Raw genomic sequence first — 26,564 nt, 5'->3', positions numbered from 1 at the left:
GTCTAAAAACACCGAATAGATAACTTTCCTCCTTCTGGGCCATTCATTCTGGAGCAAATTCTCAGGAAGGAGTGTCCAAGTTCATGAATTGGCCACCAGGGGTCACCAGAAGAATTGAAAGGGCGTCTGAGGCAAAGCCACGGTTTCTTGTTCGCCAAGAAAAGGTGCAGAGTGGTGGGCCCTGCGTACCCACATTCTTCTGTCACCAGAGAGACTTCTCACTGATGTATTTAGGATTTCTTTGTCCCTTCTTTTTGATCACCAGTCCTTGCTACAGTACTCTGACCTGTATATCATTAATAGAGAGTTTATTTTCTTTTAAGTTAGATATATAGATGCTTATCAGCAGGGAATTACTCACCTTTCAGGTCTCAGCTCAAATATTAGCTCATCACCAAAGGACTTCTTTAAGTATTCAATCTAATGTTCATCTATTACTCTCTCATATCACCCATTTATTTACTTATTACCTGTCCAATCACCTCACCAGAAAGATAATAGAGCTAACGTTTAGGGAGATGTGCCAGACACTGTTCTAAGTGCTGTGCATATATTAACTGCACAACAACTATATAAGACAGGTATTATTATTGTTCTTATTTTCAAGCAGAGGACACCGAGACACAGAGGAGTTCAGTAACTTGCCTAAGGTCACACAGCTGTAAAATTGCATAGTTGGAATTCAAACCTTGGCTGTAAGTGCCAAAATCTATGCTGTCAACCATTAAATATCCTACCAGTCTGTGAGTGGGAGTGGTCTGCATCCCCCACCCGAAAGCAATGCCCGTCAGGATTTTATATGTTAAATGAATTAATACATTCTGGTAAATTCAGAGTGTTATGCTATTCAGCCAAATAATGATATGTACTGATATGAAGAGATTTCCATAACATGTTGTTAAGTGAATACAGCAAAACTAAGAGTATTACGTGTAGCTTGATCCTATGTTTGAAAAAATTAGTGTTTACGTATATAGCATACATAACATCTACACGATATGTGTATATGTATGTTGGGGGGGCATAGAGAAACATCTGGAAGACTAAACGTCTCCACGATCGTCTCTAGGGAATAGGATTGGTGGAGCAAGGGGATTTTTTTATACCCTCTTTGAAAGAAAAATTGGTTAAGAATGAGTACTTCCTATGTAAAATAAAGTTTTAAGGAAAATTTTTATAACTTTTGACAAAAATAAAGGCTCTGTTTCTCTTGTTTCATACCCTCTTGAATTATAGCTTCAAAATAATAAATACTTTAAAAGTCCTGAATTACGTAAAATTGTAGATAAATTAAAGTGGTTGTTTCTTATTTCATTGATCCTAGGTTTTGCAATGTGATCTGTTCAGGGTATCTTCAGGTACTTCTGTTCATTCCTACTTGCGGGGTAGACAGTGGGAGAAGGGCTGCGTTCTCATAATTGAGAGCTAAATATATCACCCTAGGAATTATCACACAATAACTTTATGACATTATTATTGACCTGATTATATGTCATGGCATTATGATATCATATGCTATTACAAAAGTCTACATTCTGTCCTATAACTAACTCTTGGGTTTTTAGCGTTGAACATGTAAACCTTTTTTTTCCAGCATCTGACTTTTGCATTTTATTCCAGATAAGGGCAGTATTAGTTCACAGATTGGCTCATCAAAGTAGAAGTGTACACAGAGTTTTCTCTAAAAACGAGCTTCCTCAGGGCTTGTTGAGCTCATTCACCTCCTTCAGGAAAGTAGATTTGAGGAGCCAGGTCAGCTGAGGGTGGAGGTGTGTGCAGCTCTCTTGTTGTTTAAGCATTCCAAGAATGCAGTGTCCTGCGCCGCACAGTTGCATAATAAAGAGCTTTGGCACCGAGGTGTTTGACTTGACTTTGTAGTGTGGCCTCTCAGGGTCAGGCTATTTTTCTGAGAGCCCGGAGATCTCTTCATTGTACCAGGTCACAGGAAGGGACATGAAAAGCCAGGAGAGGATAGGGTGGAGACCAGGGCCCAGGGCTTCCAAGAAACTCTCCGTCACCGTCACAGATTCTCAGTCCTGCCTGCACATTCGAACTGTGGGGAGCTTTTAAAAAAGACTGATGCCTGCCTCCCCGGAGACCAGGGGAATTGGAATCTCTGGGATTCGGGCCTAGGCAGTAGTTTTTTTTAAAGCTCTCCGAGTTATTTTAATGAAATAAAAGGTTGAGAACTACTCCCTCCACGTAGCACACCATGGCTTCTAGAAGCTCGTGCACATTAGGAAGGAAGTCGGGGGTGGATGTCCACTGGAATGCGTGGACTCAAAGTATCTCACATTCCCGGGGAGGCTGGAAACACTTCCATCCGGGTTGCATTGCTTCCCCACCTCTGACATGCTCCCACTGCTGAGTGAATACTCGTGGAAGGTGGTCCTGCTGAGTGATACTGAACAGCAATGAGAGGATCTGAGGGGCCATAAAAATCGCTCACTCAAACAAAACGACACAGTTGGGGTCAGGCAGGTTCGGGCAGAGCTGGTTATGTTTATTCAGCACAGTAGGGTTTACAGTATGATTTCAGGACGCAATTTCTCATCAGGGCCTTCAGGAAGCCTGGGAGGTGAGCATTATTGCCATTTGATGGACGAGGAAACCGAGCGCTGGAAGAATCTGAGAATAGGATCACACAGCTATTATGTGGCCACGAGAGCCAGAATGTGTCCGGCTGCCAATTCCAGGGCTCACTCTCTTTCCCCCACAGCAACTTTAAAAGGCTGTCTTTGATTTTAATTTTTCTTGCTTTGACTTATAATTCAAGTCCCTAGTTCTCTTGAATTCTTTATTTTTTTTTTGAGGAAGGTTAACCCTGAGCGAACATCTGTTGCCAGTCTTCCTCTTTTTGCTGAGGAATATTGGCTTGAGCTAACATGTGTGCGCATCCTCCTCTATTTCATATGTGGGATGCCTACCACAGCCTGGCTTGATGAGTGGTGTGTAGGTCCACGCCTGGGATCCAAACCAGCGAACCCCGGGCCACCAAAGCCGAGTGCACGAACTTAACTGCCATGCCACCAGGCAGGCCCCTTGAATTCTTTACAGACATTTGCAACACTCGAGGCAAGAGGACTAACTAGTGAAAAACTGACAGGAAAGATATCCGTCAAAGGAACAAAGAAGAACACCAAACAACCCCCTTTTCCTCTTCCCTCATTTATAGATGATTTACATCAAAACTATCTATAAATTCCTAGTATTTATCTATCATGGCAATAGCTGCCATTTGTAGAGCATGTGCTATACGCCACTCACTGGGCTTTATGAAAATTAGTTTGTTTAGTCCTCCCAACAGCCACATGGCATAGATAGTATTATTGATCCCCATTTTACAGGTGGGGAAACTGAGGTCCCGAGAATGTAGGCCAATTGCCTAAAACCACACAGCTAGTAGATAGTAAAGCCCAGATTTTGAATCCGTTTTGGGGCAAGAGGTCACAGACTTGTCCCTTATACTGTGCTGGCTCTTGGAGCTGCAGCCCCGCTGATCTGAGTTCCCAGTCTGACTCTGGATTCCTACCTTTTCCACCTGTTTCTTTAATTATGATAATTGTTTACACTTACTGTGCTTTTATCACGCCATAGGCATTGTTCTAAGGGCTTTCCAAATATTATCTCATTTAGTTCCTGGATCCTGGAGAGCGAGCCCCAGAGGTAGCCCCTCAGAAGGAGGCACTTCTCCAGCTCATGGCTCTTCTTACGACCACCTCTCTTTCAGCCAGGCCCCCTGGCCCCTTTCCAAAGCTGCTGAAGGACTCTATGTCAGACTTGTGGTAGCTGGAGAAGAGGAACCCCTCTGGCACTCTGTCCGCGTGGTTAGAACCCTGTATGATCAGCTGTTCTTCCAGGTTCTAGGTTGTAGCATCCCGGATCACCTCCTCTTGAGTTAGTCCTGCCTTCTGGGCACAGCCTTCTCCCATTGTCCAAGTAGATGGAGCTGGTCCCTCAGAACTTTGGATGAAACACTGATTGGTCTCTGTATGGCTGGGCTAAGTGAGAAGTTGCGGGATTTCATTCTGGGTTGAAGCAATAGGCTCCTTGCTTGCCAAGCCTGGTTGACTGAACATCCAATGAGCCATGACATCAAATGAGGGCTCACTGTCACGTCTGCTTCGAGCTCCTGGAGGCCAAGTGGAGCTTCTTTCACTTTGCTCTGGAAGATTCGCTTCCAGGCCAGGCAACCTCCGCGCTCGCTGCTCTCACACTCACTTCTTTTCTGTCTTGAGGATTTTCCCTGCCCTTTCGCTCCATCTACAGCATTGTTCCCAGCTCTTCTCAGGGCTGGATCCTTCCCGGCCTGCAGGGCTCAGTTGATCTGACTGAGTCCCTCCCCCATCACTGTGTCTAAAGGAACCTTTCTTTCCCAGCCTTCGCTCACTCTCTCAACATCATTCTTACTTCCTTTTCATGCTTTAATCATCATATTTATGTATTTACTCACTATCTGCATTTTCCATGAAAATTTAAGCTCAAAGAGGACAAGAGTTTTCTTTTTCACCCACTGCTCTGCTGGGTACCTACTCCTAGCATGTGCCTGACCCATATGAGGGGCTCAATAAACACGTGTTGAGTGAAGGAAGTAAAGCATCCTCTGACATTGAGGGGGACGGTGTTGACTCTACTGCCAGTAGCTAATTTTTAGCATCCCACCCCTGCCAATGCCCTTTTCTTATTTACATCTCCCACAACTCCTACATAAACTCGTACCTTGTTGAGGGTTTTGTTGCTGTTGTTTGCATGGGCTGCATGACTCTGGGCCTTTCTGCTTCTCAGTTTCCCTCATGTTGAATGAAGTTGCTGTTGGCCCTGTGAACACCTTCTTAGTGAGTAAAATCAGAAAGGCAGTTTGGGCTCTCAGTGAAGGGGGGCAACTGTCACCGAGGAGGATGAACTCTTTCTTGTGCCTCTTTGGGAATATCTTGGTCAAATGGAAGAGTCCCTCAGAAGTTCAAACAGCTAAAAACTATACCCGTGCCCCAGCCAGTATGCTGGGTGTCTAGACACCAGCATATGAGGCAAATGCTAATTCAAAACAACCAGAGATGCCCAGTACCTTGCTTGTCATGGAGAGTGGTCCCTGGGATCTGGGAAGGCTGTGTGAGGTTTAGTCAAGGTCGTGAAAGACAGATGCTTTGGGTAAGTTTACTTGGATGCATTTTGCAGCCCTAGTGCTTTGTGTGGTCACTGGTCTCTTTCCCCTCTAGGTAGACCCATTGAATGCTCCCGTAGTTCTCTGGCTGCAGGGCGGGCCAGGAGGTTCATCCATGTTTGGCCTTTTTGTGGAACACGGACCTTATATTGTGACAAGTAACCTGACTCGTGAGTACTGCTTGAACTCTATTTTTTTATGGAGAATTCTTCATCTGAACCTTATATCTGCTTCAGAAATAATTTAGAGTGTACACTGAACCACTAGGGATAGCTTAACAGTTCCAGATTATAAAAACATAGCTTTCTGGCAACGTCTGTCCAAGAAGGAGGAGGCCCCAGGGTGAGCGTCCCGGCTGGGCTGCTTTCTCCCTTGAAATTTGGGTGAAAGTTTCTCTCAGTCTGCTGCTGACTCAAGCAATCTGGGCTTACGGAAACAGTTGGTATTTATTACTATTTGGGCAAGCTCTTATGCGTGGGATCAATGGGTGGAATTATATCCCTAATTATTCACACGAACTGAACACTGTACGGTTCAGTCACATAAATGATCGGATATCTTGGAAGCAAGATACGGTGGGCCGGGGCTGGGGTGAAGGAAGGAATGGAGAAGGAACCACATCTGGCTGCAATCCAGGTTTACCTCCATCTCATTTTTTTCTGATGAGGGGAGATTGTTTACTTTCCCCAGGTCAGAATTTGGAAGTGAACCAGTTTGTGACTCAATCTAAAAGCGTATATGCCAATTCTGTTGAAATTGTTCTCTGAGGCGTTGGGTGGGAGAAAGAGGAGTCAGGAGAATTAGACGTTAAGAATGATTCACTGGACTGGACAGACGGGTTTATTGCATGGGGGGTTGATGAGCGTTTCTGCGTGAACCGGTTGCAGGGGGTGTTGTTTCCAAACTTGATCTGAGTTGTCGAAACTCTGTGGGTCCAAGAAAAGTAAAAGGGAGGAGAGGAGAGGGAAAAGGTGCTGGTAAGCGATGTCAGAAGGACACCAAGAGTTCATTGACATGGTGAGGACAGGGGGCACGCTGGGTTCCTGACCAGAGCTGGGCCTTAGTAGAATGTCTTGTTAACGACCTAGTCTCAAACCTCTCCTCTGTTTCCCCAGTGCGTTCCAGAGACTTCCCATGGACCTCCACATTTTCCATGCTTTACGTTGATAACCCAGTGAGTACCCGATGGCCCTATGAATTGTCATTGTTGGCCTCTCTTGTCTTTTTCTGTTTATTAAGTACATTTAAGAAATAGAGAAAAAAAAAGGAAATAGAGATTTAGTTTTTTTCTTTTTGAAACAGAATTTAATCTATTAAAAAACATTTGAGATTAGTTTTTCTAACATGTATTATCATATCTGAGCTTGGGAATTAATTGCTGCTTTTGCTCCTTCTCTCATTTCTAATCTTATGAAATGTCCTGTTCACTGAATTATACCAATTCCACCATCCAGGATAAGAGATTAGTTTCTTTCCACTGCTGATAGGGGTTTCCCCATATCGTGGGTTATTATATAGTATCGGAACTCCTAATCTTTCAAATAGAATTCTAGATATAAAAAGTCAAAACTGGTCTCTTTCACTTATCACGGTGAACAGAATGCCTCATCTCAGAACAAAAAGTGGAATTCTCCTTGAGAAGTTCTTCTGAAATTGAGTCCAGTAAACTGCAAAATGGGAGCCTAACTTTAGGGTCAGCTCCTGCAGATCGAGAGTGTCTTTATCCCCTAATTTCTCCAACTTCTCTCACTTCCCAGATGGTTCAAAGAGAAAAAAGATAAATAGGGAGAAAAAAAGTCTACTCTCCCCACTGTGTTTTGTCACCATCCTCTTTCCTAGTTTGTAATAGTATTTTTAAATAAAAGTTGAATTAAATGCCCTGTTCCCTTGGGTGTTTGGGGAAAACAAAACAAAAACAAAAATATTTATACCTGGTAAGGGGTGTGTTCCTTATACAACTTATTGGCGCAAAATAAGAAGTAGCTGCTTCTTTTGATTTACAGCAGAGTTGTCTGTGAACTTCTAGATATAAGGACATATTAGTTTAAAACTAATCTTTATTTTAAAACCCCTTATCTACTGAAGGTGAAAGGGCTTAGTGGCCACATTTCTCACCAATACATAAATGAAAAAAACCATACATGCACATGACTATCTTTTATCTGCAGCCTAGAGAGTTCCTTCTTGGCAGAACAGAGCAATGCACCCTCCGGGTTTCAGAGACAAGACAACTTTGAGTCTTTTGATACTGTAGCAGGGGCCAGGAAAGGTGAATTCCTCTCCTTAAATCAGCATCTGGCAGGGTCCCCACTGCAGAATCAAGACAGCTCGGCCACTGACCCAAGGACAGAGCTTTGTGCTGATAATTTATTTGGGCTTTGACGAGGGGAGGGGAAAATAGGTGGAATGCAGCATCCTCCTGTGAGGATGGCTAACCGCACATGGGATGATGGCAGAAGTCCGAGGTCAGAGGCTTGGCTTTTGGAATAAGGTCAGTTTCCTTCCAGTGTGGGATTTCTCTGCAGGGCTCCAAGGCATGTGTTTCTCTGTGTTTAGGCCTGCTTATTTATTTCTCCTTCAGGTGGGCACCGGCTTCAGTTTTACTGATGATCCCCAGGGATATGCAGTCAATGAGGATGATGTGGCTCGAGATTTATACAGGTAAAAGGCCCTGGCTCTCTCTTGGCCTTCTTCAGACCAAACATTTTTCTATCTCAATAGGAAAATTCTTCCCGTAGTAGAAGTATTATTAATTGGTCCTCATCGTCTAGTTCCTAAAGACGTTTTAAGATTACTTCCACATGAGGAGTACACACACTCACACACACACACAATTTTCCACTTTGTTACATTGTCACTGATAATTGTGAAGGTGGCCAGCAGAGAAAGTAACAAGGAGAGCTGAAATCTTGAGGCATAATTATAATTTTGTAAAAATGTCCCTTGGAAACAATAGAAACAATGAAATTATTCAACCAAAGATTATTTTCAAACTTTTCAACCAGATGTCTGAGAAGTCTCTGCCGGCTTTCTGACCTTATATTTAACTTTGCATCTGCCAGGAAGCAACATCTTCTCAGATGTTTGTTTGTTTTCTTTCCCAGAATTCCTCTTTCTGTGGCCTTCAGATGCAATTTTTCTCTCTCTTGCTCCTCCTCCATGACTTTTCCAGGCTGCAAACTCAGCTTGTTAGCTAGTCTCTTTCCTTTTCCCTTCATTTTACAAAGTTACTCTTTCAGTTGGAAAAAAAAAAGGAAAATGTAAAATTCTAAGCCTCATGAAACAGTATATGAACATATGCTTTCTTCCTTTCTTTTTCTTACTCACATTTGTTATAGCAATTTTTAGTATATATTTTTTTAAAGTAAGTGACCTTCTTATTTCGTCACACTTTCCAGTCTGTAAATTATTGCTAGAGACCAAGTCCTGAATTCTTTCAGATCGCCAGGGCACCACTTTATGCATTATAATAATTTACTAAAAGAACCCTAGTGGCCAGAAAGAGTTAATTAGCCCCCCTACCCTCCACTTCCATCAACACTCATTCTCTTAATTACTTAGTGAGCAAACCCAACCCATCCCCAAAGTGAAAGGGAATCTAATAGGAGTCAGAGTTTTTTGATCTCTGACAAAAGCTTTCCGTTTTATTCTTCTTTCTCCGCAAGGCAGATGGCTGGGAGAGAGAGGAAAGAGGAACTTCCGGCCTTTCTCCAAGAGACATTTCTATCTCCTCTGCTGATCCAGAAAACAATATGGCTGTTGTCTTCTACACTTTCATTTACCACATGTCCTATTATTTTAACACTTCCGTGCAGTTTCCGGGGAGGATGTTTAGGACCCCACACTTCTGCTTCCAGGTGCAATGTGTCCTGGGAGCAGGCTAGCCAGATCCTCACAGGGGTCCCCCTGCCTCTCCCTCACTTGCGCCCCTCCTCTTTCCCTCCACAGACATAGCCGAGATGACTGTCCTTACAAGTTTACTGGAGTGCCATGTCTTTCTCATTTAGCGCTGACAGCGTGCTCTCATTTTTCAGATCGGAAACCTACTTTTCTCCCCCCCTGCCCCTTTGGCTTAAATCCAAACAAGCTCAGTTGTTTAACCAGCAAACACCCTGAGGGCGGAGGTTCTGTTTTAAAAAAAACTCCATCAATCCCCTCTAAGCCAGAGCATTGCAACCCTGCCATTCCTTTCCTTTCTGTCCTTCCCCTCCCCCAAAGATGGCCACAGCTTCCAGTTGACCCTCCGAGTGGATATTTACTGCTGACATGTGGTACATCTCCTCTTGCATGACATGTAAAGAGAACCTATTTCAAAGCATCCATTGTTTATAGCTGTTTTAGTTCTTTTTGCTTCAGGCTCTTAGAACTGGAAAATAGCTAATCAAGGGCAGTGCAGAAAACTGATTTCAGCTGTTTCCTTTAGAGTTTACCCTGTTTGTTTCCCTTTGTGACTACGTTCTTCTCTCCAGCTCTCCAGATGGGTGTTGGGAGTAAGAAGCTCCCTTTGAAACCTGGAAGCCGGCTACTAGAGGTTTAAAGAGAGACCTTTCTTCTTCTCCCTTTGAAAACCATCTTTCTTCTTTTCTGGAAATCCCATTCCTTTTCCCTATTAATAGTGCCTGCCTGTAGGGAGAAGACTCCTAGAGAGGCATTTGACATTCACAGTTAGGCTGCTTTTGTGTTTGGAAATAAAACTTTTTCACTAACAAAGTGTTTAAATATTCTTTTTTTTTAAATTTCCCTATTTGGAATGAGCTACAATGCCTTTCTGGTTTAGGAAAAAAAACAATTTACTAAAGAATAATAAATTTATTAACTTTCATTTAGGGTATCCCAGCTGGTACCACTCTCCTTCTACCACTATTTATTGGTTGTCTGCCATGTGCCAGACACCTGGCTCCTGGTGCTGGCGGTACAGTGGTAAACAGGGCCCACCGCCCCTGCCCTCCTCCTGCTGACAGTCTAGTGGCTAGCCTGGTTATTTTCTCAGCAGCCATGTGGTTTGCATGGGAAACAGTATCTATTGCTATACAAAGCTTCATAACCAAGTGACTATGAAACAGGTTTCATAAATTAAATGAGAACATTTGTGTGTTCTGTGTGGGGCAGAGAAGATCATGGCCCGGCCACACTAGATGTGGAATCAACGCAGAGGATGGTTTCTGTTTGCAGCAGCAGAACAAAACCACCGAGATTCTCATTGCTCTGCTTTTTTCAGTCAAACTCTCAGTGACTAAAGCTGCACCTTCTTTGGCTTTTGCTGTTTTGGAGCTTTTGCTTAGATTATTTGAACCTTGATTCTCCTGAATGTCTTATATTTATTATGCTTCTGATTCCATTAGAACTGATCAAAACCCAGCGCTCTCTTCTGGTCTATATAGTACATTATCATTTCCACCCACCTTCTCTACCCCGAACCCACTAACTTCTTTTTTAAAAAAATTATCTGAGGAATAATTTTTTCCTACTCGTTCTCCCTTTCAAGCTCTGTTTATTCCTGTTTTCCTTTAATATACTTTTTTGCCACCAGGTAGCTGTTGACAAAAAGTCTACTTATTGGACAAGACCTTGGCACAATGCCAGCTAGGTTGCCAAATGGAATCACCTGGAAGAGGCATGCTTCCTGTGCCATGTACCTCCTGTACCTGAATAAATGCATGGAGTACTCGCACACACATACACACACTCGCATTGTGTGTATTATATATTATATATTCTACCAATTCTGCTTCTAAAATTTGAAAGTTCACACAGGCGTGATTCTAGATTATATTTTCAAGCAAACCCTTACCATGTAATAAGAATAGTCCTTGGCTAAAACACAGTTAAACGAGCAAATGGCACATGTAAATCTAACTTACTAAATTCCCCTTTTTCATTCTTCACTCCCATTTAAGAAAGATCTACCAAAGCCTTTCTGTTATTAGCCGAATTTTTGTTCTGATCTTACCATGAAATTAAAACTGTCACTTCCTCAAGTGGGACCTTGCCTTGGAACCTTCAGCTAGAGAATCCTGGCATTTTCAAGCTAGAAGCAACCTGGGAGATTACGTCCTTCGGCTGAGATTGCCAGATACAATACAGAATGCCCGGTTAAATTTCAATTTCAAATCAACAATGAATAATTTTTTAATCTAAGTATGTCCCATGCAATATTTGGGACATACTTATACTAGAACATTATTTATTGTTGATATGAAATTCAAATTTAATTGGACGTCGTGTAGTTTTATTTGCTAAATCTGGCAACCCCAACAAATTCTCCAAGGAAATAAGCTTCAAGCTAAAACGTAAGGCTTAAAATTGAGATTTACTATATTAAGTTGTCTATTGCCATTCCAACTAACAGGAAGAGGGAAAGAGAAGTAGTTTTTAGCCCGAAGTTTGGAGAAGGAAGGGTGGAGAATGAACTCCTATTTTTATCTCTGCTCTAAAGCCAACTTATTGCCAGCACAAACATGGAAGCCATATAATGCAGCTTCCCAGATTTAGTTGCTACAAAGATTTTGGTTACTATAAATAATAAACAGAGAAATACACTGAAACTCTACAGTAGTATTTAATGGCGGATTTTTATGGCGCCTTTGAAAATTAAGTATAGCCGGGATCATGGTGATTGCAATGACCCAGTTTTGCCTCACTGTAACCCTTGAACTTTCTTCTCCAGGTTTTGCAGGGCCTCTTGCCTTTCATCCTCCTGGATGGGATGGTTCATGGCTTTTAGTCCCTCAGCAGGAAGCTGGAACAAAAACCCTGCCTAACTTCTCAGGCATCGCAATCTGGGTCAAAAGACTCACAGAGCTTCTGAGTTTCATGAGTTTTTGCTTCCTTTTTTGAAAGATTTTGGTCAAAGAGAGAATCATTCAATACTTCACCCGTTTCTTGCTTACCATGAAGTAATTTCTTGAGTCTTTTTAAATCTGTTTCAGCATAGCTCACTGAAGTGGCTGTTGGCATTCTGTAGTCGATGTGGTTTTTTGAGCCTAGAGGCCACCATACATTTACTTCCATATCTGTAGCCATTTGTTGGTTTTCCTTTAGACCGTAGTCATTTCATAGCTTTTCTGTTCTTCGGTTATTAAAATGCTAAAATTCTGGGAGCACCATTGGAAATGTTCAGGGTTCCCCACAGGGAGAGGTTGGTAAGCAACTGAGGTTCCCATTACCTCACCACAAACCCCGCTTAATGGGGTCATAAGTTTGCAGAACTGCCTCCAAGAATTGTCAAATAATAGGTGAAAGCATTGTGTCACTTTGCTGAAGGGTTCCCTCAGCAGCTGGATTATCCGAGTTGGTAACCAGGGATTAAGAAACCTGCCCAGTGTGTTGGTGTCCACTTCTCCCAACTTCTTAGTATCGCAGAGCAAGCCCACAAATATTTTCTAACCATCCACAGAGTATGGAGTGTTATGCACTTGAGACTGAAAACAATGCCTATTGGAGCTTAAAGCATAAGGGTATCCTATCTCAGATGTGAACCCTGTTGTCAAAGGGGTGGATTGGGTAGCACAGCATTAAGCTGTTCTGATTCTGTGTGACTTTTATTGTTGTTCTTTTTGCAGTGCACTAATTCAGTTTTTCCAGTTGTTTCCTGAATATAAAGAGAATGACTTTTATGCCACTGGGGAGGTGAGTTGAAGTCACATTTTCTTGTGTGCTTCCAACATCATCAGGACTGAAATATATTAGGAGACTTGTGCTTTATTCATTCAGTGTGTACACAGACACATACACATGTCAATATTAATTCAGGCAATATTCAGTATTCTCCAGTTATCCCCAAAATGTCCTTTTTTTTTTAAATCCAGACCTCAGTAAAGGTTCGCATATCACAATGGGTTGTCATGTCTCAGTCCCATGCCCTTTTTGTTGTTGTCATTCCTGATGATGATTTTCAAGGGTCTAGGCTGGGTTCCCTTTAGAATGTCCCATTTTCTGACTTTGTCTGATTCTTTCCTCAGTGCTTAGATTCAGTAAAACGTTTTGGAGAGAATACTACAAAGATGATGCTGTGCACTTTCTATTGTGTCACATCAGGAGGCACACAATATCTGTGCCGTTATTGGCGATGCTAAATTTGATCACTTGGTCAAGGTGGTGTCTGTGAGATCTCACCATTGGAAAGGTGCCTTTTCCCTTTTGAAATTAATAAGTATTCTCAGACCAGGTAAATATCTGTTCCCCCCAGATCTGTCCCTCGGTAGTTTTAGCGTCCATTGATGATTCCTGTCTGAGTCAGTTATTACACTGGCGGTTGTAAAATGGTGATTTTTCTGATCTCTATTCCTAGAGACAGCATCTGGTATCTTCTGTGGAGAGAGGCTTTCACTCCTCTTCTTCTCTATTATTTACTTTAAAAAATAGCGCTGTGGACTTGTGGATTGCCATTTCTGTTGGATGTGTTAGCATTCATTGCTGTCATTATTGTTTTTGATGCTCATATCGTTCCATATTTGGCCAATGGGACCCCCTGCAAGCTGACTCCTGTGTCCTTTTGACAGACCCTCATTAATCTTTGAGCATTTCCTTGCTTGTTGGCACAAATATGTGTTCTTGGATTATCTTGTATTTTCCCACCCTAGCCCTGGAATCAGTCATTTCTTCAAGGAACTCTGGTTCCTTTTAATGGGGAAAGGTATTTAAAAACCAAGACCTGAGCACTCAGGGGGCTCATTGCTACTGAGATGCCTTTTCTTTTAGACTTTGTCTGTAAGCAGAGCTAGGAAACAAAATGACTTCATAGTGATATCCATACTTCTAATTCAACATCACAGGGTTCTTTTTTCCTTTCTCCATTCTGAATTTTATATCCATTCTCCTGCATTGAGGAATGGGGTTCCTAACAGTATCAGTTGGGAACATGAGCATCTTTGCTCGATCTTACAATATAAGCAGAATGATTCCAGAATTACTACATTAAGCACCACTACCATCAAGAAACTTCCAAATCACTTTCGATATTTTTTGCTATGATTTTTTTTTGAGGAAGATTAGCCCTGAGCTAACTACTGCCAATCCTCCTCTTTTTGCTGAGGAAGACTGGCCCTGAGCTAATATCCATGCCCATCTTCCTCTACTTTATATGTGGGACACCTCCCACAGCATGGCATTTGCCAAGTGGTGCCAGGTCCGCACCTGGGATGCGAACCGGTGAACCCTGGGCTGCAGAGAAGCACAACGTGCGAACTTAACTGCTGTGCCACCGGGCCAGCCCCTATGATTATTTTTATCCTTGGACTATATTTCACTACAGGTTTAAAATCAAAGTGCTATGTTTAAAATTTGTAAGAGTTAATTCTATTTTTTTCCAGGGTGACTATGTTACAATTTAATATACAGGTTCACTTGCGTATGTTGGTTTCAATTTTAGGGTTTGCTGTTTTTCATCCTTTAAAGTTTAAGATTATTTTAAAAATGTATAGCAGCCAATATTTTGAGAACACAGAAATTCTTAGGTGCTAGGAATACAGTTGTGAACAAAACAAAAATTCCCTCCCTGCATACATTCTAGAGGTGAAGATGATGATAAATAAAGAAATAAATATGGTGCTATATAGTCAGGCAGTGATAAGTGTCATGAAAAAGATTAAGCAGACTGAGGGTTGAAGAGCGATGGAGGTGATATTTTGGATAAGATTGTTGGAGAAAACCTCTCCAATAAGGAGACAATTGAGCAGAGCCCTGAGTGATGCAGGGGAGCAATGGCTGCAGTATCTAGGAGAAGAGCTTTCCCAGAAGAAAGAACAACAAATGCTAAGACTGACGTGGGGACAGGCTTGGTGTGTTCAAGGAAAAGCACGGAGCCACTGTAGAAGGAGCTGAGATGGGAGTGGCAGGCAGATCATGTAGGGCCCTATTACCTGTGGCAGAGAGGTTGGACTTCAATACAGAATGAAAAGTACAGTTAGGGAAGTAGCTCTAAAGACAGATAGCACAAGGAGAGTGCAAATAGCTATTTCCTAATATGAGATCCTCGGGAAAGGCCAAACGGAGGAGGTGACAAGCTGGATTTTGAAGGATGAACAGGAGTGTATTTAGTTAAGACTTTTGCTTGCAAGTGACCGAAACCATATTCAAAGCAGCATAGGTAAAACAGGGGATCTATTATTGGTATCAGGCATGGCTGGATCTGGGAGCTCAAACATTGTCATCAGGATTTTGTCTCTCATTCTCTCTCCATTCACTTGGCTTTCAGTTCACTGGTTTCTTTCTCAGGTAAGTTCTTTTCACCAGTGCCCTTGTCCCTCCACCCCACTCCAAAGCTCTAGTATAGCCTACCAGCTCAACTTCTCTTTCCCAGTAATTCCACCCTTATTCCTGAATCTCACAGGATCCATTTGGATCTCATGCCCGTTCTAGGACTGATAACTGGGGGTAGAGGGATGGAGTATACAGATTGGCCAGAAGGGTACTGGAAGTCCACCCCAATGCCCTGGGAGTAGGGAGATCATAGTGGGGCCCTCACCTTTGGTACCACAAGGCCTGAAAGTTAGAGATGAGTAGACCATTCTCCAGAGGAAGATCTGAGTGATGATACCAGAGGGAGGGCTGGAAGGATGCTGAGCAAGCAGAAACCACCGATGTCACTCTACAGGAGTCAAAGCCAAAAACAGTCTCAGTTTTTCCAAGAAAATGGCAAGTTAATGGAACTAGGATCTTGCTTCTCTTGCGCCTACTTTCTTCTCTTCCTAAGCTGTTTGGAAAGGACATTCTGATTACTTAACATATTACACTGAAGTCTTATTTTAAGCCAATTATTCAGTCAGAATTACTTAAGATCTCTCGCAATAGTTCCCTGCTATTGCTTGCCTTTTAACCCATTTCAGAGGCAGGTTGGGGCCGGGAGGGAAGTGACCCTCCTGTCATCTTGGGAGCAACTCTGGAAAATGTCTAGTCTCCACGTCCAACAGAAGAATGATCTGCTGAGCGTGTAATTCCTTGTCTTGCAAATAATGTGGCTATGTTCTTAACCATAATGCTGAACTTTCTGCAAAGCTGCCAAATTCCAGATGACAGTTTTAGCTTGTGTATTTCATATCTGCCTGGTGGTTTCATGCACGTAATTTCCGAATGTGTGTAGGAAAGGACAATTTTCTTTTTACATTCTTTGCTGCCAGGATGAGGGCTTTTAAGGAAACCCGTGCCTTCCAAGTGATGCAGGAAGATGAGAACGAGGGGAGGCAGCACTTAGGCAGTGGCCGAGCAGCATTGTCTTCATAAACTACACAGGATACATAAATCTGGGGGCACATCTCTTTCTGGAAGGGAGGACACTAAATAATGACGCCTTGATGGGTTATTATTATTAGAATACTCTGTTTCTCCGGTCTGTTTTATTCCATCTGGTTTGTCTTCTGTTTGGAGGTCAGAAGGCAGAATGGAGAAGCAGAAGGAGTTCTGAATTAATGATCAGGAGACCTGAGATTCATGGCTGGCTTTGCTTGTCTCTGGATGGTTCCAAACAAGTTCTTGACCTCTGCTTTTCATCTTACAGTCAAAGGAGTTGGTTTCTAAATTAGATCACTTTCAGAGATATTTTGCTTTGCTAGACGTTCAGCTGTAGTTACCTAGAGGTACTCTGAAGCGTCTGTATACAATTGCAGTTTTCACATCATACCAACCCACCCTCCCTCTCTCCACCACCACAAAAAAAAAAAAAGTTGAAATAGATTTTTCAAGAAAAGGAAATCTTTTATATTCTGAACTCTTAATTGTCTCACACTCTTAGGGAGGCCGAACAAATAGTGTCACTCAATTTGTAGAATTGTCCTTGGAAAAAAAATGTGTGAACTCTGAAAAGCTTTTCTGCTTTTCGGTGCAAATGTACTGGACCTAAATTTCCTTCACATTTGTGTGCTATGAATCAGGGTGGCCGGATGCTCAAAGGGTCTGGAGCAGCTGTTCAACCCCCTGACTTTGGTGTAAGGGAGTCTGGAAATAATAACAGTACCAACTACATAGGGTTGTTTTGAGCATTTAATTAGATAATCCTCCTTAAATATTTAGTAGAGTGACTAGCTGTGATGAGTACCCAACATATGATGACTATTATTACCATTCATGTTGAAAAGCTGGATTAATATATTACGGATCCAAAGCATATGGCCTAATGCATGTAGACAGGGCTGAGATGTTTAAAAAGCTGGGCTCACTTGTTTTTGGGATGTGACGTTGTCTTCTCTCTTATTTTGAAATTTTTAAAAGAAGTGGTTTGCATCGTCTGAAAGATGATGGTAGAGCTTAGAAATTGATGTTAGAAGTTTTAGATAGTAGCAAAATGTGTTGGGACCTATCCCAGCCTCCTTGCTGTGGCCACGGGGACCACAGCGAGGCCACCGCCAGGCACAGCATGGGCCTGCAGTCGGCGCCACAGAGAAGGAAGACCCGCTTTGCCCCCTTCCCTTCTTCTCTCCATGTCTGCCCAGAACGCCAACTGGAATTAATTTTCTCTAAAGAGAGACAAATGTGTCTGTAAATCACCCTCCTCGAGGCTTGAAAAAAATCTACTTCAAAAAGAGAAACAAGCTGCGTTTAATTCACATAATTAACTTTCTTTATAAGTGTTATCCTTTCTGAGCCAGTAACTATTAGTGAGATTGCTCTTATTCTTGAGGTACAGACACACTTCAGAATCCTCTGAAGTGTATGTTGGCTGAGCTGGAAGTTAAAGTCAAACAGCCCTCACTGGAAGGCAGGGAGGGGCTGGGAGGAGGGGACTGCCCATTGTTCTCTGAGCACGTGGCTTTGTGTCCACCCCCGGGAAAGATTGAGTGCTTACGGCTGGTTGTGGCAATGGATGGGAGCTCTCCCCAAATGGCGGGGCATGTGGTTAAAACCGGGCATCTCTTCTTGATCACCAGGAAGAGGCCTACTCTCCTGAGGAGCAGTTTTGCAACTACGGTTAATTTGAGGGGTAAATAAAGGCAAACGTTTGAAGCTACTTAAAAATTAGTGAGCTTCAGAGGATGCTTTATCTTCCTCTGCGTGAGCAAAGTCCTGCTGGGATCACGGAGTCTGACAACCTTTATTGAAGTCATCGTGGTCCACTGGGTTCGGGTAGCAGGCTCCCGGTAGGCAAGAGCTGTGTTTGTTTAATTTGTTTCATACGGTACGAAGCACAGCATTTAATGAATGTTATAGAGTGGCTTCATGCAAGGCTGTTGCTAGATAAAATTAGAATATTGATGCTATTCCTCTCCAGCTTCTTTTCATTTCCCTCTCATGGCCCTTCTCTCCCTGCACTGCATGCCTGGGGACCCTCCTTTCTACTCCCTTATTTTCCAGGGCCATCCAGTGACTTACCTCTCACCTTCAGCCTTCCTTTCCTTGGCTATGTTGTGCTCAGGTCCTATTTCTCCATGCTTCCTCCATCCCCATCATGATTGTTCTGTTTCTCTCCCCCATTCTGATTTCTTATCAGCTCACTGTCCATTAGAAAAGATCTGATAAATTAAATTTACTCTCAAAATACTTGTATTTGAATAGAGGACAGAGCCTAAGCCATAGAAAGGTACTTGTAAAGGGGAATTTCCATCACTGACATACAGGTAGAGGGATGACATCTAACCTGGGGTGGAGAGCCGTTTTAACCGGAGGCCTATACTCATTTTCTGTAGGCCTCCATCATTATCCTATTGGCCAGGCTTGTGATCATTGAACTTGGTAGATAGAAGGGCACCTTCAAGAGTATCTAGTTTGCTTGTTTTATTTGTAGATCTTATCTGAGAATATTTATTGAGAGTGGATCAGAAGACAGGCATGATGCTGAGCACTGTTTCATGCATTGCCTGTTTAATCCTCATAGCCGCCTTGTGAAGCTGGCACTATCATCATCCCCATTTTACAGCTGAGGTGACTGAGGCTTAGAGAAGTTAAGGATGCCTTACCAAGGTCACCCAGCCAGGATTGGAACCTAAGCAGCCGGACTCCAGAGCCCAAAGACTGTAGTCAAGGAACTGGCTAAGGATTGTAATCCCACTTGTGCAGATGCTTCTGGAGCCTGGGAGCTCCCTCCTTGAAGCCGCACAGTCTCTGAGTCCTGTCTCTTCCCTCAGAACAGATCCACTGGCTGTAGAAGGGAGTCAAACATCCCTTCCGTATCTTCTGCAGAATCTCTAAGGGTTATCAACTTCATACAAACAGAAAAGAAGTTCCCTAGCTTCTTGGATGTTTCTGTCTTTCTGACCAAGGCTTAGTTTTAAGCATAAAGACTTGGCTTTGATCATGAAGTTTTATAGAGTCAATGGAAGTTTCAAGTGATATAAGGCTTGAAGTCGTTGGAATGCAATTACTTCTCAAAGCTTGGAACTTGCTGAATTTTATTAGATAACATTCGAGCTGCTTTAACTCTTGAGCACTTGACAAATGTCTATTTTCAGTTGTGTCCATCTGACTTGCCAATATTTTCCTTTAGAATTGGAAATGGATTTGTGACTATTTAATGAGTGTAATATTAGAAAAATCAAGGTTTAAGCTGCAACCTGAAGAACTGAATGGGGACATGTGGAAATGTTTGCAAATTGGGCCTCAGGCTTTTGGATAGCCTTTCTAAGTCAAATCAACACATATTTACTGGTTCTTTAGTTGCAAGAAAAAGAATGTGAGTAAATCAGAAGTCATTTTAAGCTTTGTCTGAGTGAACTACTGTGCTGGACCAAGGGGCATGGCGACACAAATAGTACCTAATGAGAGGAGACGTCTAGTGTGGGGACAGGAAATGCTAGGTTAAATCTATTAGGTAGCTTCAACCTTCTGAATTCTATCTACAGTGAGCAAAGGAAGGACTCAGTTTATTGACTGTGGCCCAGTATGTTCATAGTCTTTATTTAAAAGTCAAATTAACTGTAGTCTCTTTAAACAAAAGGGTTTATTCATCTGGTTGAGTCACCTGGCTTCAAGCTGGGTTTCTCCAAAATTGGCGCTGAGGTCAAAGAGTTGGGGGAGGAGGGTGCATCTTTTTCACCTGTGCTTGTCACTGATGGAGTTGTTTTTTTTTAAGAAGCATCTTCTCCATATGAAACAAGAATATATCATTTGGAGGCAGAACATACTTTTGCATAAATTTATGTGACTGGAAGTTGGCTACAGATCAAAATGTTTTTCCTCATATGTCTATTCTTGTAGATTCTGCTTTTGTTTAAAGCTCATATTCAAGAGAAATAGATGTTTAGATAAAGTCATATTCTCGTTAGAAGCCATTTTTATTTTAATTGCAGCAGTGTGGTCTTGAAATCAGATGACGCATGGTCTAGAAATGTCTAGGAGGTTGTAGAGATTACCACAACAATGAAGTTCAAGCTTTCCTCATTCATTCATTTTCTGAACTGGCCGTTTTAAGGCGACACCTCTTCTCTCCTCAGAGAGAATAATGGTGCCAAGTGAAGTAAGATTCTACCCAGAGGCTAGATGAGGTCAGGGTCGCCCTAGCTTAATCCTGTCCTCTTGGTGGCTGTATCCTGTGTTACTCCATTAAACTTAGGCTTTTCACTGATTTTTGTGGTTTTCAGTGTGTCTAAAAAACTCTCTTCAAGGCATATCCCCTTATTCCCTCTGATTGTCCCCATAAATGGGGGTGGCTCCACCATCATCTGTGCTTGGGGACAGTTAGAGGACACAGCACTGTTTTGACTCTCTCCAGAAGGACAACCCACCACGGTTCCCTCTGGGGACATGGAGGAGTTCTCACAGCCCCAGAGTGAATTCTTCAAAGAGACATTAACTCCAGCTGGAGTGGCCAGGGGAGTGGGGGCGGAGCAGGGAACAGGGCACAGAATGACCCTGACCCTCCTCTACATACCGTTGCTGAGGTTGATGACTCCCCCTTTTCCACTTGTCAGGCAGAGGTTAGGAACCAGGGCCTGTGGATAGTGACATTTTGTGCCCAGGTTGGGGTGTATCTCATTTCAACGGCCGTTGCTCATTATCACTATCAGGTTATTATCACTATCTGATATTATCATTATCAGGTTCTGCACATTTTACCATAAAATGTAAACCTAGAAGCAAGGCAGAGAATGAATATAACTGCATCTTTCTTCCTTTTTTTTTTCCCCTACTAAACTTGAGTAGGAAATGTACATGACTGAGAGTACCTTAAACAATAGTAACTGCTAACATATGGGAAATTTCTGTAAGAGGACACTGTTTCCATTATAGTATTATTCTCTGACACGATTTCTTTTCTTCTGGAAGAGCTGATTGAAGCTTAATTTTAGACATGAAATCTTTTTTCCTCCCTTAAAAGTAACTGTGTGACAGGGGTACAGTAAGTCTGCTGTGAATGTTGTTGAAACATGTAAGAAGGGAGAGATTCAGATGGAATACACAATTACAAGTTTAAGTCCAATTTCATTGTGCTTTTACACATCTGGATAATTAACCAAGCATTACATTCTCTCTAGGCTATTTTTACAAGTACAATATGCTCCTAACGTGATTTCCATCAGGCTGTTCCAAATATCATTTAAGAACCCAGAAAGGTTGCAGACCAAGATTCAAAACCACTATTCAGCTGGGATGTCGAGACCCGTTTCTCTCATCTGGGAAATAAAAGATTGAGAGCCGAATTCTGAGATCCTTATGATGTAAGAGGAGAGCTGGAGGTTTATTGCTTCGTTAAGCTCCAGCACATACAGGCATATACAAATGCACCCTAATATCTCTGGCCCTTCTTGTCAGAGCTGAGCCCAGAATATGGTCACCATGAGAAAAATGAGCCATACAAGAACAGTGCTAGAAATTGCAAGCTCAGACCTTCTTTAAATATTAGAAAGGAATAATAAGGGCTGACTAAGGTCCTGATGTGTTGATCGTTACCCTAGTTTGAATTTTTGTGTTGGGTTAAATATGTTTATCTGGCTGAGTTCCTCAGTTGAAGGTCACTGCTGAATTCTAAATAATATGTGTTCCCATAGTTCCTGACCACGCTTTTCCTCTTTCCTTTTATAATCGCTTTGATGCTGTTCCGAGCTTTTATGAGGCCAGGGTCTGATCTGATGGTAGAAGGTTGGTGTTAATTCACAGACTTTGGGAGCTTCACTGGCCAGCTGCTGCCCACATTGGTGAACACCAGCAAGAGATCAGAGAAACCACAGGGCTGATAGTTGTGGTGGTTGTTGCTTTCGTCGTTGTTACAGGCAGAACTCAGAACAAAAGAAGCAAGAGTTCATAAAATTATAGGATCACAAGGATAAGTCCTAAGGCGCCATGTAGTCCATTTCTGATCCATCAGGCAACCACACCTAAATTCTCCCCCCCGAGATATGGGGTTCTATTCTATTTAAAACACATCCAGAAAAGGGGAAACTGGGTAAAATAAAACACACTTGACTTATTGTCTGGTTATCTTTTAAAGTGCTTGTGCTGATCAGAGAATTGTTAGATTGAGAAATAGATGATGCAGGAAGAATAAACAAGCCTGATCTTAAGAAAAAAAAAAAAAAGAAATATGTCTCAACAAAGAGAGCGAAAATAATTGAAATTTCATCATAATGTCTCAGTGTCTGTTTTCCATAAAATAATCCTATAATTGTCTACTGTGTGACAGCCTGAGTCATTCAACCAGTGGAATGATTAATGAAAATGGCAGTGAAGGATTTGTCACACTGACACAGGGCAAGGAAGTGTATGATAGTTATTAGAAAGCAAACGATGAGGTCAACAGCATCATTGTTAGGTTAGCAGATGTGGACTGGACAGTGAGGAATCTGTTTTGGATGTGGTTACAGAACTACCCATCTCACTGGCTTGTTTTCCCAAAGTGGTCAGCTTAGCAAATATGTAGTTGAGAAACCTAAGGTTGGGCCCCGGCTTGGGGGACCAGAGACCCATAGTCTGTTCCAGGACCATTGACTGAAATGTGATTTGATATGAGAAATGGGAGGTGTGGAGGCAGCCAAGCCTGGATAGAATTCTAGCTAGGCACATGTTTGAAATGCACAGACCCTTATTTTCATCATTTTTAAAATATAGGAAGATAGTGTTAACCTTAAATTGACCCAAATTAAAGTAGGTGAAATAGCCCATTGTTAGTAGATGCTCAGAAATTGAGTGGCTGTTCTTTCTAAATTTTCTACCTGGATATATCCCAGATACACGTGATGGTCACAAAGTGCATCCCTTCCGCATCAGAAAGAGTCAAGAGAGGTGTTTTATTGCCAGATCTTATAACAAGACAATTTGAGTGATAACATCACTGAAAGATACACTTTTTAGCATTTGTACTAATTTCCAACAGAGAAAAAAATGTTTAGAAGTAATGTCAGATAAGTCACTCATTTATCAAATATGTTTTTATGTGCCTACTATGTGCTAGGCAGTGTACACATTGTGGGAATAATAATCCATGAAATGGTAAACTTTGCCTTACCACATTTGAGTCAAGTTTTCCATAATGTATTTTCAAAAGAAATTATGAACTTTACAAATAGAAGCTTTGTGGTTTATTCTTCGTGTCTCTCAAGTATCTACCATAATGCCTTTGACAGAAGAGTTGTCCAATAAACCATCATTGAATGAAGACTATACAACACGTCTTTACCAGTTAAATGATTACTTAAGGGGATTTGCTTTTTTGGGTCGTCTTACAGAAATTTCTTTTGATAAATATTCACTTATTGCCCCTAACAAAAGAATGTAGCGCAGTTATGCAACAAACCAGATTTCAGATGCATAAACACATATTTATAGTAACACAAAGAAGCTAAAATGTGCTCATGAGTGTGAACAGATAAATTGCTTTGATTCAATACTTTGCCTGAATAATTATTATTGTACAAGAAGGCTGTATCAGTGAGGAGATCTGTCTAAATTATGTAAATTACATCCTTTTATCATGACTTGGAAGGAGTTTAGGTTTTGGAGTAGGTTAGACCAGATTTAATTCCAACTCTACCACTTAACCTCTCTGAGCCTCCACGTCCTCGTATTGAAATGGGAATAATGATATCTCCAGCATATGATTGTGGTGTGGAATAAGTGAGAGCTCCTGGGGCGGGGGGTCCCAGTCTTTGAATTACAGACCCCTAGAGAGCCTTAGAAGTATTGTGAAGGGTCTGCAGTCTCATATGTACCCACACAATGCCTCTAGTCTGTTTTGAACATATATGCATTGCTGTTTTTCACACACATCTAGGTTAATTCAAGATTCATTCATTTAGCAGCTGTTTATTGAGCACTAACAAATAAATAGCATCAGGCATATTCTGATAAACACAGCAGACAGATATCCCTGTGTTCGTGGATTTTCTGTTCTAGTGTGGGTGGGAGAATAACAATACACAAGATAAATAAGTAAAAGTTTGTTGGAGAGTGATTAAGATTCAGATGAAAAAGGAGAGAAGGGAAATATAAAACATCAAAAAAGGGGTATTAAAATTTTAGGTAGAGTGGCCAGGGAAGACCTCACTTAAGGAAGTGAGGGAGTTAACTATATGGATATGCAGGGGAAGAGCCTTTCCAGCTGGTGAGAACAGCTAATGCAAAGGCACTGGTGGAAGGAACGGTACGGATCACAGTTGTGACTGTGGTCCGAGTGGGGCTGCAGAGGAATGAGTGAGAGGATAGTAGGGGGTAATGTCAGTGAAGTGACCAGATCATGTCAACCCTTACGCCTCAAAAAATGCACTTTGCTTTCCCTCTGAGGGAGATGGGAAGTCATTAGAGGGTTTGAGCAGAGGAGTGGCATGATCTGATTTATGTTTTAACAGACCACTGTCTTGAAAATAGACTGGATGAGGGTAAGGACAAAGCAGGGGGCTACTGTCATAATTCAGGCAAGAGATGATGGTGACCTGGTGCAAGGTGACCAAGTAGGGGTGTGAGAAGACACTAGATTATGGACAGATTGTGATAGAATAGGTAGAGTTGACCAGATTCACTGGTGGCCTTTTGTGGGGTGTGAGAGAAAGAGAGAAAGAATAACACCAAGGTTTTTGACCTAAGTAGTTAGAACAGAGTTAATGTTAATCGAAAGGGAGGCTGCAAGGAAGGCTTAGGGACTGGAGCTTCATGTTGAGCACATGAAGTTCATGTCAGACAATATTAGACAATATTAATGCAATAGACAACACTTACAATTATTACAGTAATTACAATTAGACAATATTAATACAAGTGGAGGTGTCAGGAAGGCAACTTTTTAATGGAAAAAGCACAAAACTATTTTTTAAATATTACTGAACCAATAGTAGCTTTTTTCAGTATAATCTAAAAGCAGAATTATTGTCATGTTTGTGTCCACAAAACATTTTGAAATTGAAAAAAGAATCTCGTAGTGGAAAAGGGCAGAAACAGAGATAAGTTCGACAACTTTAGACAATTATTTCCCTTTTCCTCTCCTTTTAATACATGTTTATTTCAAATTTTGTATCATTATACGTGATTTTGAAATCTTTATTTTGACCTTCAGGTTTTTTAAATAAAACTTTTAATGGAAATTTCTGGTAAGAAAAGCGCTATGGGGGGCAGAATTAGGTTCACTGGTCCATGTTATTTTACTCTGGAAGGAATTTAGAATGTTCACTTATTTATTACATGTTCACTTGTTTTTTCTGTGTACTTCACCTGTGACTTGTGTGTCACTTGGTGCTATTTGGGATGACAAAAGAAGTGAGAGACAGAGCTCTTTGCTATTGTGGAATTTACAGCATGAGGTTAAGAAATACATAGTATGTCTCATGTGGAAATGTTAATGTTTTACTGTTCTTTTAATTAATTTAAACACAATTTTACTAGCATCAATTTTTGGTGGTTCATCTTAACATCTACCCTTCTCAGTCTTATGCAGGGAAATATGTGCCAGCCATCGCACACTATATCCACATGCTCAACCCACTGGTGACGACGAAGATCAACCTGAAAGGAATCGCTATTGGAGATGCGTATTCTGATCCTGAATCTGTAGGTGGCCCCTTTTTCCGCTCCATTTTGTTCCTTAAGGAGATTAAATCCCCTTTAATCAAATGGAGGCTCCTCTTACCTTAGAGACCTAACTTGATAAACAGAAATACTCAGTTGACTTTCTAATGATTTAAATCTTTTAATTTTTTTTTTAAAGTTTTTATTTTTTCCTTTTTCTCCCCAAAGCCCCCTGGTACATAGTTGTATATTCTTCATTGTGGGTCCTTCTAGTTGTGGCATGTGGGACGCTGCCTCAGTGTGGCTTGATGAGCAGTGCCATGTCAGCACCCAGGATTCGAACCGACGAAACACTGGGCCGCCTGCAGCGGAGCACGCGAACTTAACCACTCGGCCACAGGGCCAGCCCCTAAATCTTTTAATTTTTACCAAATATTTTAAGGTGTCAACTTACTATGTTAGTCTAGGTTAGCTGTGACCACGAGCGTTGGGGGGGGGTGTGTGTGCATATGTTGTGGTGTGTTTGTGTTTTGTGTATGTGTGTGTT

The 26,564-nt window shown here is 41.8% G+C and overlaps 1 protein-coding gene across 1 annotated transcript in view; it reads left to right on the top strand.

The window, feature by feature from the left end:
- The window catches only part of CPVL (carboxypeptidase vitellogenic like), a 136,355-nt gene that overhangs the window by 38,329 nt on the left and 71,462 nt on the right, over positions 1-26,564 (top strand). Inside the window, exons 4-8 of the mRNA XM_046668830.1 lie at positions 5,217-5,331; positions 6,277-6,335; positions 7,743-7,822; positions 12,724-12,790; positions 25,937-26,059. Of these exons, the coding sequence (XP_046524786.1) occupies positions 5,217-5,331; positions 6,277-6,335; positions 7,743-7,822; positions 12,724-12,790; positions 25,937-26,059 (444 nt within the window). The remainder of the gene's footprint in view (positions 1-5,216; positions 5,332-6,276; positions 6,336-7,742; positions 7,823-12,723; positions 12,791-25,936; positions 26,060-26,564) is intronic.

This window comes from Equus quagga, chromosome 8 (assembly GCF_021613505.1).
Source record: "Equus quagga isolate Etosha38 chromosome 8, UCLA_HA_Equagga_1.0, whole genome shotgun sequence".
NCBI lineage: Eukaryota > Metazoa > Chordata > Mammalia > Perissodactyla > Equidae > Equus > Equus quagga.
This window is presented reverse-complemented; position numbering and strand designations above follow the sequence as displayed.